The 13582-nt window shown below is 58.1% G+C and overlaps 1 protein-coding gene across 4 annotated transcripts in view; it reads right to left on the bottom strand.

Annotated features, from left to right (window-relative positions):
- leng8 (leukocyte receptor cluster (LRC) member 8) overlaps positions 1 to 13582 on the bottom strand; it is a 92242-nt gene that overhangs the window by 43650 nt on the left and 35010 nt on the right. For all 4 annotated transcript variants that reach the window (XM_085979671.1, XM_085979673.1, XM_085979672.1 and 1 more), the window contains exons 12-13: positions 11751 to 11852; positions 7786 to 7854 (exon numbers count right to left, since the gene is read on the bottom strand). In XM_085979671.1, coding sequence (XP_085835797.1) covers positions 7786 to 7854; positions 11751 to 11852 — 171 coding nt within the window. The remainder of the gene's footprint in view (positions 1 to 7785; positions 7855 to 11750; positions 11853 to 13582) is intronic.

The following is a 13582-nucleotide window of genomic DNA, read 5'->3' as shown; positions in this document are numbered from 1 at the left end:
CCTGCCCCCTGACCCCAGTCACATTAAACCCCCCCTCACCCTGCCTCCTGACCCCAGTCACATTAAACCCTCCCTGCAGCCCAGTCACATTAAACCCCCTCACCCTGCCCCCTGACCCCAGTCACATTAAACCCCTCACCCTGCCCCCTGACCCCAGTCACATTAAACCCCTCACCCTGCCCCCTGACCCCAGTCACATTAAACCCCCTCACCCTGCCCCCTGAACCCCAGTCACATTAAACCGCCCTCAACCCTGCCCCCTGACCCCAGTCACATTAAACCCCTCACCCTGCCCCTGACCCCAGTCACATTAAACCCCTCACCCTGCCCCCTGACCCCAGTCACATTAAACCCCCTCACCCTGCCCCCTGACCCCAGTCACATTAAACCCCCCTCACCCTGCCCCTGACCCCAGTCACATTAAACCCCCTCACCCTGCCCCCTGACCCCAGTCACATTAAACCCCCTCACCCTGGCCCCCTGACCCCAGTCACATTAAACCCCCTCACCCTGCCCCCTGACCCCAGTCACATTAAACCCCCCCACCCTGCCCCCCCAGTCACTTAAACCCCCCTCACCCTGCCCCCTGACCCCAGTCACATTAAACCCCCTCACCCTGCCCCCTGACCCCAGTCACATTAAACCCCCTCACCCAGTCACATAAACCCCTCACCCTGCCCCCTGACCCCAGTCACATTAAACCCCCTCACCCTGCCCCCTGACCCCAGTCACATTAAACCCCCTCACCCTGCCCCCTGACCCCAGTCACATTAAACCCCCCTCACCCTGCCCCCTGACCCAGTCACATTAAACCCCCTCACCCTGCCCCTGACCCCAGTCACATTAAACCCCTCACCCTGCCCCCTGACCCAGTCACATTAAACCCCTCACCCTGCCCCCTGACCCCAGTCACATTAAACCCCCTCACCCTGCCCCCTGACCCCAGTCACATTAACCCCTCACCCTGCCCCTGACCCCAGTCACATTAAACCCCCTCACCCTGCCCCCTGCCCCGTCACATTAAACCCCCTCACCCTGCCCCCTGACCCCAGTCACATTAAACCCCCTCACCCTGCCCCCTGACCCCAGTCACATTAAACCCCCTCACCCTGCCCCCTGACCCCAGTCACATTAAACCCCCCTCACCCTGCCCCCTGACCCCAGTCACATTAAACCCCCCTCACCCTGCCCCCTGACCCCAGTCACATTAAACCCCCTCACCCCAGTCACATTAAACCCCTCACCCTGCCCCTGACCCCAGTCACATTAAACCCCCTCACTGCCCCTGATCCCTGTCACATTAAACCCCTCACCCTGCCCCCTGACCCCAGTCACATTAAACCCTCTCACCGTGCCCCCTGACCCCAGTCACATTAAACCCCCTCACCCTGCCCCTGACCCCAGTCACATTAAACCCCCTCACCCTGCCCCCTGACCCAGTCACATTAAACCCCCTCACCTGCCCCCTGACCCCAGTCACATTAAACCCCTCACCCTGCCCCCTGACCCCAGTCACATTAAACCCCCTCACCCTGCCCCCTGACCCAGTCACATTAAACCCCCTCACCTGCCCCCTGACCCCAGTCACATTAAACCCCCTCACCCTGCCCCCTGCCCCGTCACATTAAAACCCCTCACCCTGCCCCCTGACCCCAGTCACATTAAACCCCCTCAGCCTGCCCCCTGACCCCAGTCACATTAAACCCCCCTCACCCTGCCCCCTGACCCCAGTCACATTAAACCCCCCTCACCCTGCCCCCTGACCCCAGTCACATTAAACCCCTCACCCTGCCCCTGACCCCAGTCACATTAAACCCCCTCACCCCAGTCACATTAAACCCCTCACCCTGCCCCCTGACCCCAGTCACATTAAACCCCCTCAACCCTGCCCCCCTGACCCCAGTCACATTAAACCCCCCTCACCCTGCCCCCTGACCCCAGTCACATTAAACCCCCCTCACCCTGCCCCCTGACCCCAGTCACATTAAACCCCCTCACCCTGCCCCCTGACCCCAGTCACATTAAACCCCCTCACCCTGCCCCCTGACCCAGTCACATTAAACCCCTCACCCTGCACCCCTGACCCAGTCACATTAAACCCCCCTCACCCTGCCCCCTGACCCCAGTCACATTAAACCCCCTCACCCCTGCCCCCTGACCCCAGTCACATTAAACCCCTCACCCTGCCCCCTGCCCCGTCACATTAAACCCCCTCACCCTGCCCCCTGACCCCAGTCACATTAAACCCCCTCACCCTGCCCCCTGACCCCAGTCACATTAAACCCCCCTCACCCTGCCCCCTGACCCCAGTCACATTAACCCCCCTCACCCTGCCCCCTGACCCCAGTCACATTAAACCCCCTCACCCTGCCCCCTGACCCCAGTCACATTAAACCCCCTCACCCCAGTCACATTAAACCCCTCACCCTGCCCCCCTGACCCCCAGTCACATTAAACCCCCTCACACTGCCCCCCTGATCCCTGTCACATTAAACCCCTCACCCTGCCCCCTGACCCCAGTCACATTAAACCCTCTCACCGTGCCCCCTGACCCCAGTCACATTAAACCCCCTCACCCTGCCCCCTGACCCCAGTCACATTAAACCCCCTCACCCTGCCCCCTGACCCCAGTCACATTAAACCCCCTCACCCTGCCCCCTGACCCCAGTCACATTAAACCCCCTCACCCTGCCCCCTGACCCCAGTCACATTAACCCCCTCACCCTGCCCCCTGACCCCAGTCACATTAAACCCCCTCACCCTGCCCCCTGACCCCAGTCACATTAAACCCCCTCACCCTGCCCCCTGACCCCAGTCACATTAAACCCCCGCCTCACCCTGCCCCCTGACCCCAGTCACATTAAACCCCCTCACCCTGCCCTCTGACCCCAGTCACATTAAACCCCCTCACCCTGCCCCCTGACCCCAGTCACATTAAACCCCCTCACCCTGGCCCCTGTCACATTAAACCCCCTCACCCTGCCCCCTGACCCCAGTCACATTAAACCCCCTCACCCTGCCCCCTGACCCCAGTCACATTAAACCCCCCTCACCCTGCCCCCTGACCCCAGTCACATTAAACCCCCTCACCCTGCCCCCTGCCCCCAGTCACATTAAACCCCCTCACCCCTGCCCCTGACCCCAGTCACATTAAACCCCCTCACCCTGCCCCCTGCCCCCAGTCACATTAAACCCCCCTCACCCTGCCCCCTGACCCCAGTCACATTAAACCCCCTCACCCTGCCCCCTGACCCCAGTCACATTAAACCCCCTCACCCTGCCCCCTGACCCCAGTCACATTAAACCCCCTCACCCTCCCCCTGACCCCAGTCACATTAAACCCCTCACCCTGCCCCCTGACCCCAGTCACATTAAACCCCCTCACCCTGCCCCCTGACCCCAGTCACATTAAACCCCCTCACCCTGCCCCTGACCCCAGTCACATTAAACCCCCCCTCACCCTGCCCCCCTGACCCCAGTCACATTAAACACCCCTCACCCTGCCCCCTGACCCCAGTCACATTAAACCCCCCCCTCACCCTGCCCCCTGACCAGTCACATTAAACCCCTCACCCTGCCCCCTGACCCCAGTCACATTAAACCCCCCCTCACCCTGCCCCCTGACCACAGTCACATTAAACCCCCCTCACCCTGCCCTCTGACCCCAGTCACATTAAACCCCCTCACCCTGCCCCCTGACCCAGTCACATTAAACCACCTCACCCTGCCCCCTGACCCCAGTCACATTAAACACCCTCACCCTGCCCCCTGACCCCAGTCACATTAAACCCCCCCTCACCCTGCCCCCTGACCACAGTCACATTAAACCCCCTCACCCTGCCCTCTGACCCCAGTCACATTAAACCCCCTCACCCTGCCCCCTGACCCCAGTCACATTAAACCCCCTCACCCTGCCCCCTGACCCCAGTCACATTAAACCCCCTCACCCTGCCCTCTGACCCCAGTCACATTAAACCCCCTCACCCTGCCCCCTGACCACAGTCACATTAAACCCCCCCTCACCCTGCCCCTGACCCGTCACATTAAACCCCCTCACCCTGCCCCCTGACCCGTCACATTAAACCCCCTCACCCTGCCCCCTGACCCCAGTCACATTAAACCCCCCTCCCTCACCCTGCCCCTGTCACATTAAACCCCCTCCACCCTGCCCCCTGCCCCCAGTCACATTAAACCCCCCCTCACCCTGCCCCCCTGACCCCAGTCACATTAAACCCCCTCACCCTGCCCCCTGACCCCAGTCACATTAAACCCCCTCACCCTGCCCCTGACCCCAGTCACATTAAACCCCCCTCACCCTGCCCCCTGTCACATTAAACCCCCCCTCACCCTGCCCTCTGACCCCAGTCACATTAAACCCCCTCACCCTGCCCCCTGACCCCAGTCACATTAAACCCCCTCACCCTGGCCCCTGACCCCAGTCACATTAAACCCCCTCACCCTGCGCCCCCCTGACCCCAGTCACATTAAACCCCCTCACCCTGCCCCCTGACCCCAGTCACATTAAACCCCCTCACCCTGCCCCCTGCCCCGTCACATTAAACCCCCTCACCCTGCCCCCCGACCCCAGTCACATTCAACCCCCTGCCCCGACCCCAGTCACATTAAACCCTCTCACCCTGCCCCTGACCCCAGTCACATTAAACCCCCTCACCCTGCCCCCTGACCCCAGTCACATTAAACCCCCTCACCCCTGCCCCCTGTCACATTAAACCCCCTCACCCTGCCCCCTGTCACATTAAACCCCCTCACCCTGCCCTCCGACCCCAGTCACTTTCAACCCCCTCACCCTGCCCCGTCACATTAAACCTCCTTTCACCCTGCCCCGACCCAGTCACATTCAACCCCCTGCCCCCCTGACCCCAGTCACATTAAACCCTTTCACCCTGCCCCCTGACCCCAGTCACATTAAACCCCCTCACCCTGCCCTCTGACCCCAGTCACATTAAACCCCCTCACCCTGCCCCTGACCCCAGTCACATTAAACCCCCCTCACCCTGCCCTCTGACCCCAGTCACATTAAACCCCCTCACCCTGACCCCTGACCCCAGTCACATTAAACCCCCTCACCCTGCCCCCTGACCCCAGTCACATTAAACCCCCTCACCCTGCCCCCTGCCCCCAGTCACATTAAACCCCCTCACCCTGCCCCCTGACCCCAGTCACATTAAACCCCCTCACCCTGCCCCCTGCCCCCAGTCACATTAAACCCCCTCACCCTGCCCCCTGACCCCAGTCACATTAAACCCCCTCACCCTGCCCCCTGACCCCAGTCACATTAAACCCCCTCACCCTGCCCCCTGACCCCAGTCACATTAAACCCCCTCACCCTGCCCCCTGACCCCAGTCACATTAAACCCCCTCACCCTGCCCCCTGACCCCAGTCACATTAAACCCCCTCACCCTGCCCCCTGACCCCAGTCACATTAAACCCCCTCACCCTGCCCCCTGACCCCAGTCACATTAAACCCCCCCTCACCCTGCCCCCTGACCCCAGTCACATTAAACACCCTCACCCTGCCCCCTGACCCCAGTCACATTAAACCCCCCCTCACCCTGCCCCCTGACCAGTCACATTAAACCCCTCACCCTGCCCCCTGACCCCAGTCACATTAAACCCCCCCTCACCCTGCCCCCTGACCACAGTCACATTAAACCCCCCCTCACCCTGCCCTCTGACCCCAGTCACATTAAACCCCTCACCCTGCCCCCTGACCCCAGTCACATTAAACCACCTCACCCTGCCCCCTGACCCCAGTCACATTAAACACCCTCACCCTGCCCCCTGACCCCAGTCACATTAAACCCCCCCTCACCCTGCCCCCTGACCACAGTCACATTAAACCCCCTCACCCTGCCCTCTGACCCCAGTCACATTAAACCCCCTCACCCTGCCCCCTGACCCCAGTCACATTAAACCCCCTCACCCTGCCCCCTGACCCCAGTCACATTAAACCCCCTCACCCTGCCCTCTGACCCCAGTCACATTAAACCCCCTCACCCTGCCCCCTGACCACAGTCACATTAAACCCCCCCTCACCCTGCCCCCTGACCCGTCACATTAAACCCCCTCACCCTGCCCCCTGACCCGTCACATTAAACCCCCTCACCCTGCCCCCTGACCCCAGTCACATTAAACCCCCCCTCACCCTGCCCCTGTCACATTAAACCCCCTCACCCTGCCCCCTGCCCCCAGTCACATTAAACCCCCCCTCACCCTGCCCCCTGACCCCAGTCACATTAAACCCCCTCACCCTGCCCCCTGACCCCAGTCACATTAAACCCCCTCACCCTGCCCCCTGACCCCAGTCACATTAAACCCCCCCTCACCCTGCCCCCTGTCACATTAAACCCCCCCTCACCCTGCCCTCTGACCCCAGTCACATTAAACCCCCTCACCCTGCCCCCTGACCCCAGTCACATTAAACCCCCTCACCCTGGCCCCTGACCCCAGTCACATTAAACCCCCTCACCCTGCCCCCTGACCCCAGTCACATTAAACCCCCTCACCCTGCCCCCTGACCCCAGTCACATTAAACCCCCTCACCCTGCCCCCTGCCCCGTCACATTAAACCCCCTCACCCTGCCCCCCGACCCCAGTCACATTCAACCCCCTGCCCCGACCCCAGTCACATTAAACCCTCTCACCCTGCCCCCTGACCCCAGTCACATTAAACCCCCTCACCCTGCCCCCTGACCCCAGTCACATTAAACCCCCTCACCCTGCCCCCTGTCACATTAAACCCCCTCACCCTGCCCCCTGTCACATTAAACCCCCTCACCCTGCCCTCCGACCCCAGTCACTTTCAACCCCCTCACCCTGCCCCGTCACATTAAACCCTTTCACCCTGCCCCGACCCCAGTCACATTCAACCCCCTGCCCCCTGACCCCAGTCACATTAAACCCTTTCACCCTGCCCCCTGACCCCAGTCACATTAAACCCCCTCACCCTGCCCTCTGACCCCAGTCACATTAAACCCCCTCACCCTGCCCCCTGACCCCAGTCACATTAAACCCCCTCACCCTGCCCTCTGACCCCAGTCACATTAAACCCCCTCACCCTGACCCCTGACCCCAGTCACATTAAACCCCCTCACCCTGCCCCCTGACCCCAGTCACATTAAACCCCCTCACCCTGCCCCCTGACCCCAGTCACATTAAACCCCCTCACCCTGCCCTGACCCCAGTCACATTAAACCCCCTCACCCTGCCCCCTGACCCCAGTCACATTAAACCCCCCTCACCCTGACCCCAGTCACATTAAACCCCCTCACCCTGCCCCCTGTCACATTAAACCCCCTCACCCTGCCCCCTGACCCCAGTCACATTAAACCCCCTCACCCTGCCCCCTGACCCCAGTCACATTAAACCCCCTCACCCTGCCCCCTGACCCCAGTCACATTAAACCCCCTCACCCTGCCCCCTGACCCCAGTCACATTAAACACCCTCACCCTGCCCCCTGACCCCAGTCACATTAAACCCCCTCACCCTGCCCCCTGACCCCAGTCACATTAAACCCCCTCACCCTGCCCCCTGACCAGTCACATTAAACCCCCTCACCCTGCCCCCTGACCCGTCACATTAAACCCCCTCACCCTGCCCCCTGACCCCAGTCACATTAAACCCCCCTCACCCTGCCCCCTGTCCCCAGTCACATTAAACCCCCTCACCCTGCCCTCCGACCCCAGTCACATTAAAACCCCCCTCACCCTGACCCCAGCCCTTTCCCTGATCTGTGCGTCACTCCCTGGGCGCGAGCTCTTACCTTCTCTAGCGCGATTCGTGCGTGCGTCTCGTACACTTCGACCGTGAACTCTGTTCGCACCCCTTGAACCTGCAGGGGAGGGAGGAAAAGATCACGGTGACCTAAGAAAACTACTAGGCACTTGGTCTAAGCGTTAAACAAAGCTTTAATCAACTGTTTCACAACATGGAGGTCTAGTTGTGTCCTTCACTAGTTCCTGTTAAGAATGTCCTGCGCAAGCTGGGCCCGTGCCCGAGTATTTATACTCTCCCTGGACAGCACCACCCGCAGGCCGCTCAGTATTATTTCATAAGTCTTTCTTTCATAAATGACTGATTCATGTCACACGACATGAAGTCACTGTTGACATAACAACAACTTGCATTTATATAGCGCCACTAACATAGTAAAGCGCCCCAAGGTGCTTCACAGGAGCGTTATCGGACAACATTGAACATCGAGCCACAGACAGCGACATTCGGACAGGGGGACCAAAAGCTTGGTCAAAGAGGTGGGTTTTAGGAAGCACGGTGGCATAGTGGTTAGCACTGTTGCCTCACAGCGCCAGGGACCCGGGTTCAAATCCGGCCTCGGGTGACTGTGTGGAGTTTGCACATTCTCCCTGTGTTTGCGTGGGTTTCCTCCGGGTGCTCCGGTTTCCTCCCACAGTCCAAAGATGTGCGGGTTAGGTTGATTGGCTATGATAAATTGACCCTTAGTGTTAGGGGGATTAAATACGTGGGGTTACGGGGATAGGGTGGGATATGTGTTGGTGTAGGTGTTACGGGGATCGGGTGGGATATGTGTCGGTGCAGGCTCGATGGGCTGAAATGGCCTCTATCTGCACTGTGGGGTTTCTGTGATTCTGTGATTCTGTGAAGTGTCTTAAAGGAGGAGAGGTAGCGAGGCGGAGCGGTTTCGGGAGGGAATTCCAGAGCTTAGGGCCGAGATGGCTGAAGGCACGGCCGCCAATGATGGCGCGATTAAAATGGGGGATGCTCAAGCAATGTTCCCATTAAGCTGCGTGGCCCCGCAGCGTCTAGAGCTCCCATGCCGCCGGTCTTCAATGGGGAAAAACCACGCCTGCGCGGCACTGTGAACGGACCGCACAGCCCCTTAAAGGGGCCACGCACCTAAAAAACAATTAAAGGGAACATTGTGCACAGGAGGCCAGAATTGGAGGAGCGCAGAGATCTTGGAGGGTAGTAGGGCTGGAGGAGGTTACAGAGATAGGCAAAGGGGGCGAGGGCCATGGAGGGGTTTGAACAGGAGGATGAGAATTGTAGGGCTGGAGGAGGATACAGAGATAGGCGAAGGGGGCGAGGGCCATGGAGGGGTTTGAACAGGAGGATGAGAATTGTAGGGCTGGAGGAGGATACAGAGATAGGGAGGGGGCGAGGGTCATGGAGGGATTTGAACAGGAGGATGAGAATTGTAGGGCTGGAGGAGGTTACAGAGATAGGGAGGGGGCGAGGGGCCATGGAGGGGTTTGAACAGGAGGATGAGAATTGTAGGGCTGGAGGAGGTTACAGAGATAGAGGGGGCGAGGGTCATGGAGGGATTTGAACAGGAGGATGAGAATTGTAGGGGCTGGAGGAGGTTACAGAGATAGGGAGGGGGCGAGGCCCATGGAGGGATTTGAACAGGAGGATGAGAATTGTAGGGCTGGAGGAGGTTACAGAGATAGGGAGGGGGCGAGGGGCCATGGAGGGATTTTGAACAGGAGGATTAGAATTGTAGGGCTGGAGGAGGTTACAGAGATAGGGAGGGGGCGAGGGGCCATGGAGGGATTTGAACAGGAGGATGAGAATTGTAGAGCTGGAGGAGGTTACAGAGATAGGGAGGGGGCGAGGGGCCATGGAGGGATTTGAACAGGAGGATGAGAATTGTAGGGCTGGAGGAGGTTACAGAGATAGGGAGGGGCGAGGGGCAGTGAGCCACAGTGCGCTGGTGGTGGAGGGAGGGAGGGAATGTTGAAGGTGGTGGATGGGGTGCCAATCAAGGGGGCTGCTTTATCCTGAATGGTGTCGAGCTTCTTGAGTGTTGTTGGAGCTGCACTCATCCAGGCAAGTGCAGAGTATTCCATCACACTCCTGACTTGTGCCTTGTAGATGGTGGAAAGCCTTTGGGGAGTCAGGAGGTGAGACACTCGCCGCAGAATTCCCAGCCTCTGGCCTGCTCTTGTAGCCACAGTATTTATATGGCTGGTCCAGTTCAGTTTCTGATCAATTGTAACCCCCAGGATGTTGATAGTGGGGGATTCCACGATGGTAATGCCATTGAATGTCAAGGGGAGGTGGTTAGAGTCTCGCTTGTTGGAGATGGTCATTGCCTGGCACTTGTGTGGTGCGAATGTTACCTGCCACTTGTTGTGTCCTTCACTAGTTCGTGTTAAAGAATGTCCTGAGCAAGCTGGGCCCATGCCCGAGTATTGATACTCTCCCTGGACATCGCCACCAGCAGGCCGCCCAGTATTATTTCATAAGTCATTTCCACATGAATGAGAAGATTCAGGTCAGGCAGGATAGTCATAGAATTCATAGATTTGTAGAAACTCACAGCACAGGAGGCCACTCGGCCCCTCATGCCTGTACTGGCTCACTGAAGGAGCCGCAGTGCTCAGTCCCATCTTCTTGTGCAGAACCCTGCCACTTCCTCAGCCTCAAGTCCCTGTCCAACTCCCGTTTAAAATTAAAATTCTCCTCATCTCCCCTCTCGAACTTTTGATTCCATGGCTTCTGGTTATTGACCCACTCGCCAGAGGGAATCATAAGAACATAAGGAGCAGGAGGAGGCCGATCGGCCCCTCGAGCCTGCTCCGCCATTCAATACGATCAGGGCTGATCCAATCTTGGCCTCAACTCCATTTTCCCGCTCTCTCCCCACACCCCTTGTAGTTCAAATATCTGTCTGTCTCCGCCTTCAATATATTCAGTGACTCCGCCTCCACAGCTCTCTCGGGCAGAGAATTCCGAAGATTCACGACCCTCAGAGAAGGAATTCCTCCTCATCTCCGTCCTAAATGGTGACACCTTATTCTGAAACGGTTCCCCCTAGTTCTAGATTCCCCCACTTGGGGAAACATCCCCTCAGCACCTACCCTGTCAATCCCCCTTCAGAATCTTGTATGTTTCAATGAGATCACCTCTCATTCTTCCAAACTCCAGAGTGTATCGGCCCATTCTACACAATCTCTCCTCATAGGACAGCCCTCTCATCCCAGGAATCAATCTAGTGAACCTTCGTTGCGCTGCCTAAGGAATAAGAACATAAGAAATAAGAGCAGGAGTAGGCCATACAGCCCCCCGAGCCTGCTCCCCCCATTCAATAAGATCACGGCAGATCATCGACCTCAACACCACTTTCCCGCCCGAACTCCATATCCCTTCATTCCCCTAGAGTCCAAAAATCTATCGATCTCAGCCTGGAATATACTGAACGACTCAGCATTCACGGCCCTCTGAGGCAGAGAATTCCGAAGATTCACAACCCTCCGAGTGAAGAAATTCCTCTTCATCTCAGTCTTAAATGGCCGACCACGTATCCTGAGACTGTGACCCCTAGTTCTAGATTCCCCCACTTGGGGAAACAACCTCTCTGCATCCACCCTGTCAATCCCCCTCAGAATCTTATATGTTTCAATAAGACCACTTCTCATTCTTCTAAACTCCAGAGAGTATAGGCCCAACCTTTCCTCATACGTCAACCCCTTAATCCCAGGAATCAACCTCGTGAACCTTCTCTGCACTGCCTCCAATGCAAGTATATCCTTCCTTAAATATGGAGACCAAAACTGTACGCAGTACTCCAGGTGCGGTCTCACCAGCGCCCTGGAAAGTTGAAGCAGGACTTCCCTACTTTTATACTCCATACCCCTTGCAATAAAGGCCAACATTCCATTAGCCTTCCGAATTACTTGCTGTACCTGCAGGCTAGGTTTTTGTGCCTCGATCCAACCCCCCAGGGTCACGCTGGGACACACTCACCGTCAGGTCCTGACGCACCGATTTCAGCTGCTCACAGGCAAAGGCGTAATCCTGGTGAGATGTCCAGTGCGTCTTCACCATGGCCAGTGACTTCCTGAGAACCTAGGGGAGCGAACCGGACAAACAAGGGTCATCGCACCAGTGAAGACAGTGGCAGCTGTACCAGCGGGACTTATTATAGGACAGGGTGAGAGGGAGCGAGAGGTGGGGGGAGAGAGAGCGAGGGGGGGGGGGGAAGAGAGAGAGAGAGGGGGGGCGGGGATAGAGCGAGACAGAGGCGAGGAGAGAGAGCGAGAGAGAGGCGGGGAGAGAGAGAGCGAGAGAGAGGCGGGGAGAGAGCGAGAGGCGGGGAGAGAGAGGGCGAGAGGCGGGGAGAGAGCGAGAGAGAGGCGGGGAGAGAGAGCGAGAGGCGGGGAGAGAGAGCGAGAGAGAGGCGGGGAGAGAGCGAGAGAGAGCGAGAGAGGCGGGGAGAGAGCGAGAGAGGCGGGGAGAGAGCGAGAGAGGCGGGGAGAGAGCGAGAGAGGCGGGGAGAGAGCGAGAGAGGCGGGGAGAGAGCGAGAGAGGCGGAGAGAGAGCGAGAGAGGCGGAGAGAGAGCGAGAGAGGCGGAGAGAGAGCGAGAGAGGCGGGGAGAGAGCGAGAGAGGCGGGGAGAGAGCGAGAGAGGCGGGGAGAGAGCGAGAGAGGAGGGGAGAGAGAAATAGGTGGGGAGAGAGAAGGAGGGAGAGAGAAAGAAGGGGAGGGAGGGAGGAGATGGAGGGAGGGGGAGAGGGAGGGTGTGAGGGAGGGAGATGGGGGGAGGGGGAGAGAAAGAGAGAGAGGGGCACTGGCCGTGTTCGAACACTGGGACAGAGAGAGAGAGAGAGAACAAGAAAATAAGAATTAGGAGCAGGAGTCGGCCACTCGAGCCTGCTCCGCCATTCAATAAGATCGTGGCTCATCATCGACCTCAAGTCCACTTTCCTACCCAATCCCCAAAATTCTATCTCTCTCAGCCTTGAATATACTCAACGACTGAGCATCCACAGCACTTTCAGGTCGGGAATTCCAAAGATTCACAGCCCTCTGAGTGAAGAAATTCCTCATCTCAGTCCTAACTGGCCGACCCCTTATCCTGAGACTATGCCCCCTAGTTCTAGACTCCCCAGCCAGGGGGAAACAACCTCGCAGCATCTACCCTGTCAATCCCCCTCAGAATCTTGTATGTTTCAATGAGATCACCTCTCATTCTTCTAAACTCCAGAGAGTATCGGCCCATTTTACTCAATCTCTCCTCATAGGACAACCCCCTCATCCCAGGAATCAATCTAGTGAACCTTCGTTGCGCTGCCTAAGACACAAGAACATAAGAAAAAAGAGCAGGAGTCGGCCATACGGCCCCTCGAGCCTGCTCCGCCATTCAATAAGATCGTGGCTGATCATTGACCTCAACTCCACTTTCCTGCACAATCTCCATATCCCTCGATTCCCGTAATGTCGAAATCGATCGTGTTCAGGAATATACTGAACGATTGAACATCCACAGCCCTCTGGGGGAGAGAATTCCAAAGATACCCAACCCTTAGAGTGAAGACATTTCTCCTCCTCTCAGTCCTAAACACTATTACTATCCCAGTCTATATTCGGACAGTTGAAGTCCCCCATTATCACGACTCTATAGTTCGTGCATCTCTGTCATTTCTCTGAAAATTTGCTCCTCCATATTTTCCTACTAATTGGTCTATAGAATAGTCTAATGACCCAAGTCAAGATGGCGGCCGTGACGGTCTGGTGCCGAGATCGCTCTCCCTGCTTCGGGCGGCCAGCTCTCGCCGCTCGCTCCCGCAACCGGAGCG

This window comes from Somniosus microcephalus, unplaced genomic scaffold, assembly GCF_052327205.1.
Source record: "Somniosus microcephalus isolate GS21.2 unplaced genomic scaffold, FLI_Smic_1.0 unresolved_chr9, whole genome shotgun sequence".
Lineage (NCBI taxonomy): Eukaryota > Metazoa > Chordata > Chondrichthyes > Squaliformes > Somniosidae > Somniosus > Somniosus microcephalus.
The sequence above is the reverse complement of the archived record's forward strand: the minus strand, read 5'-3'. Positions and strand labels throughout refer to the sequence as shown.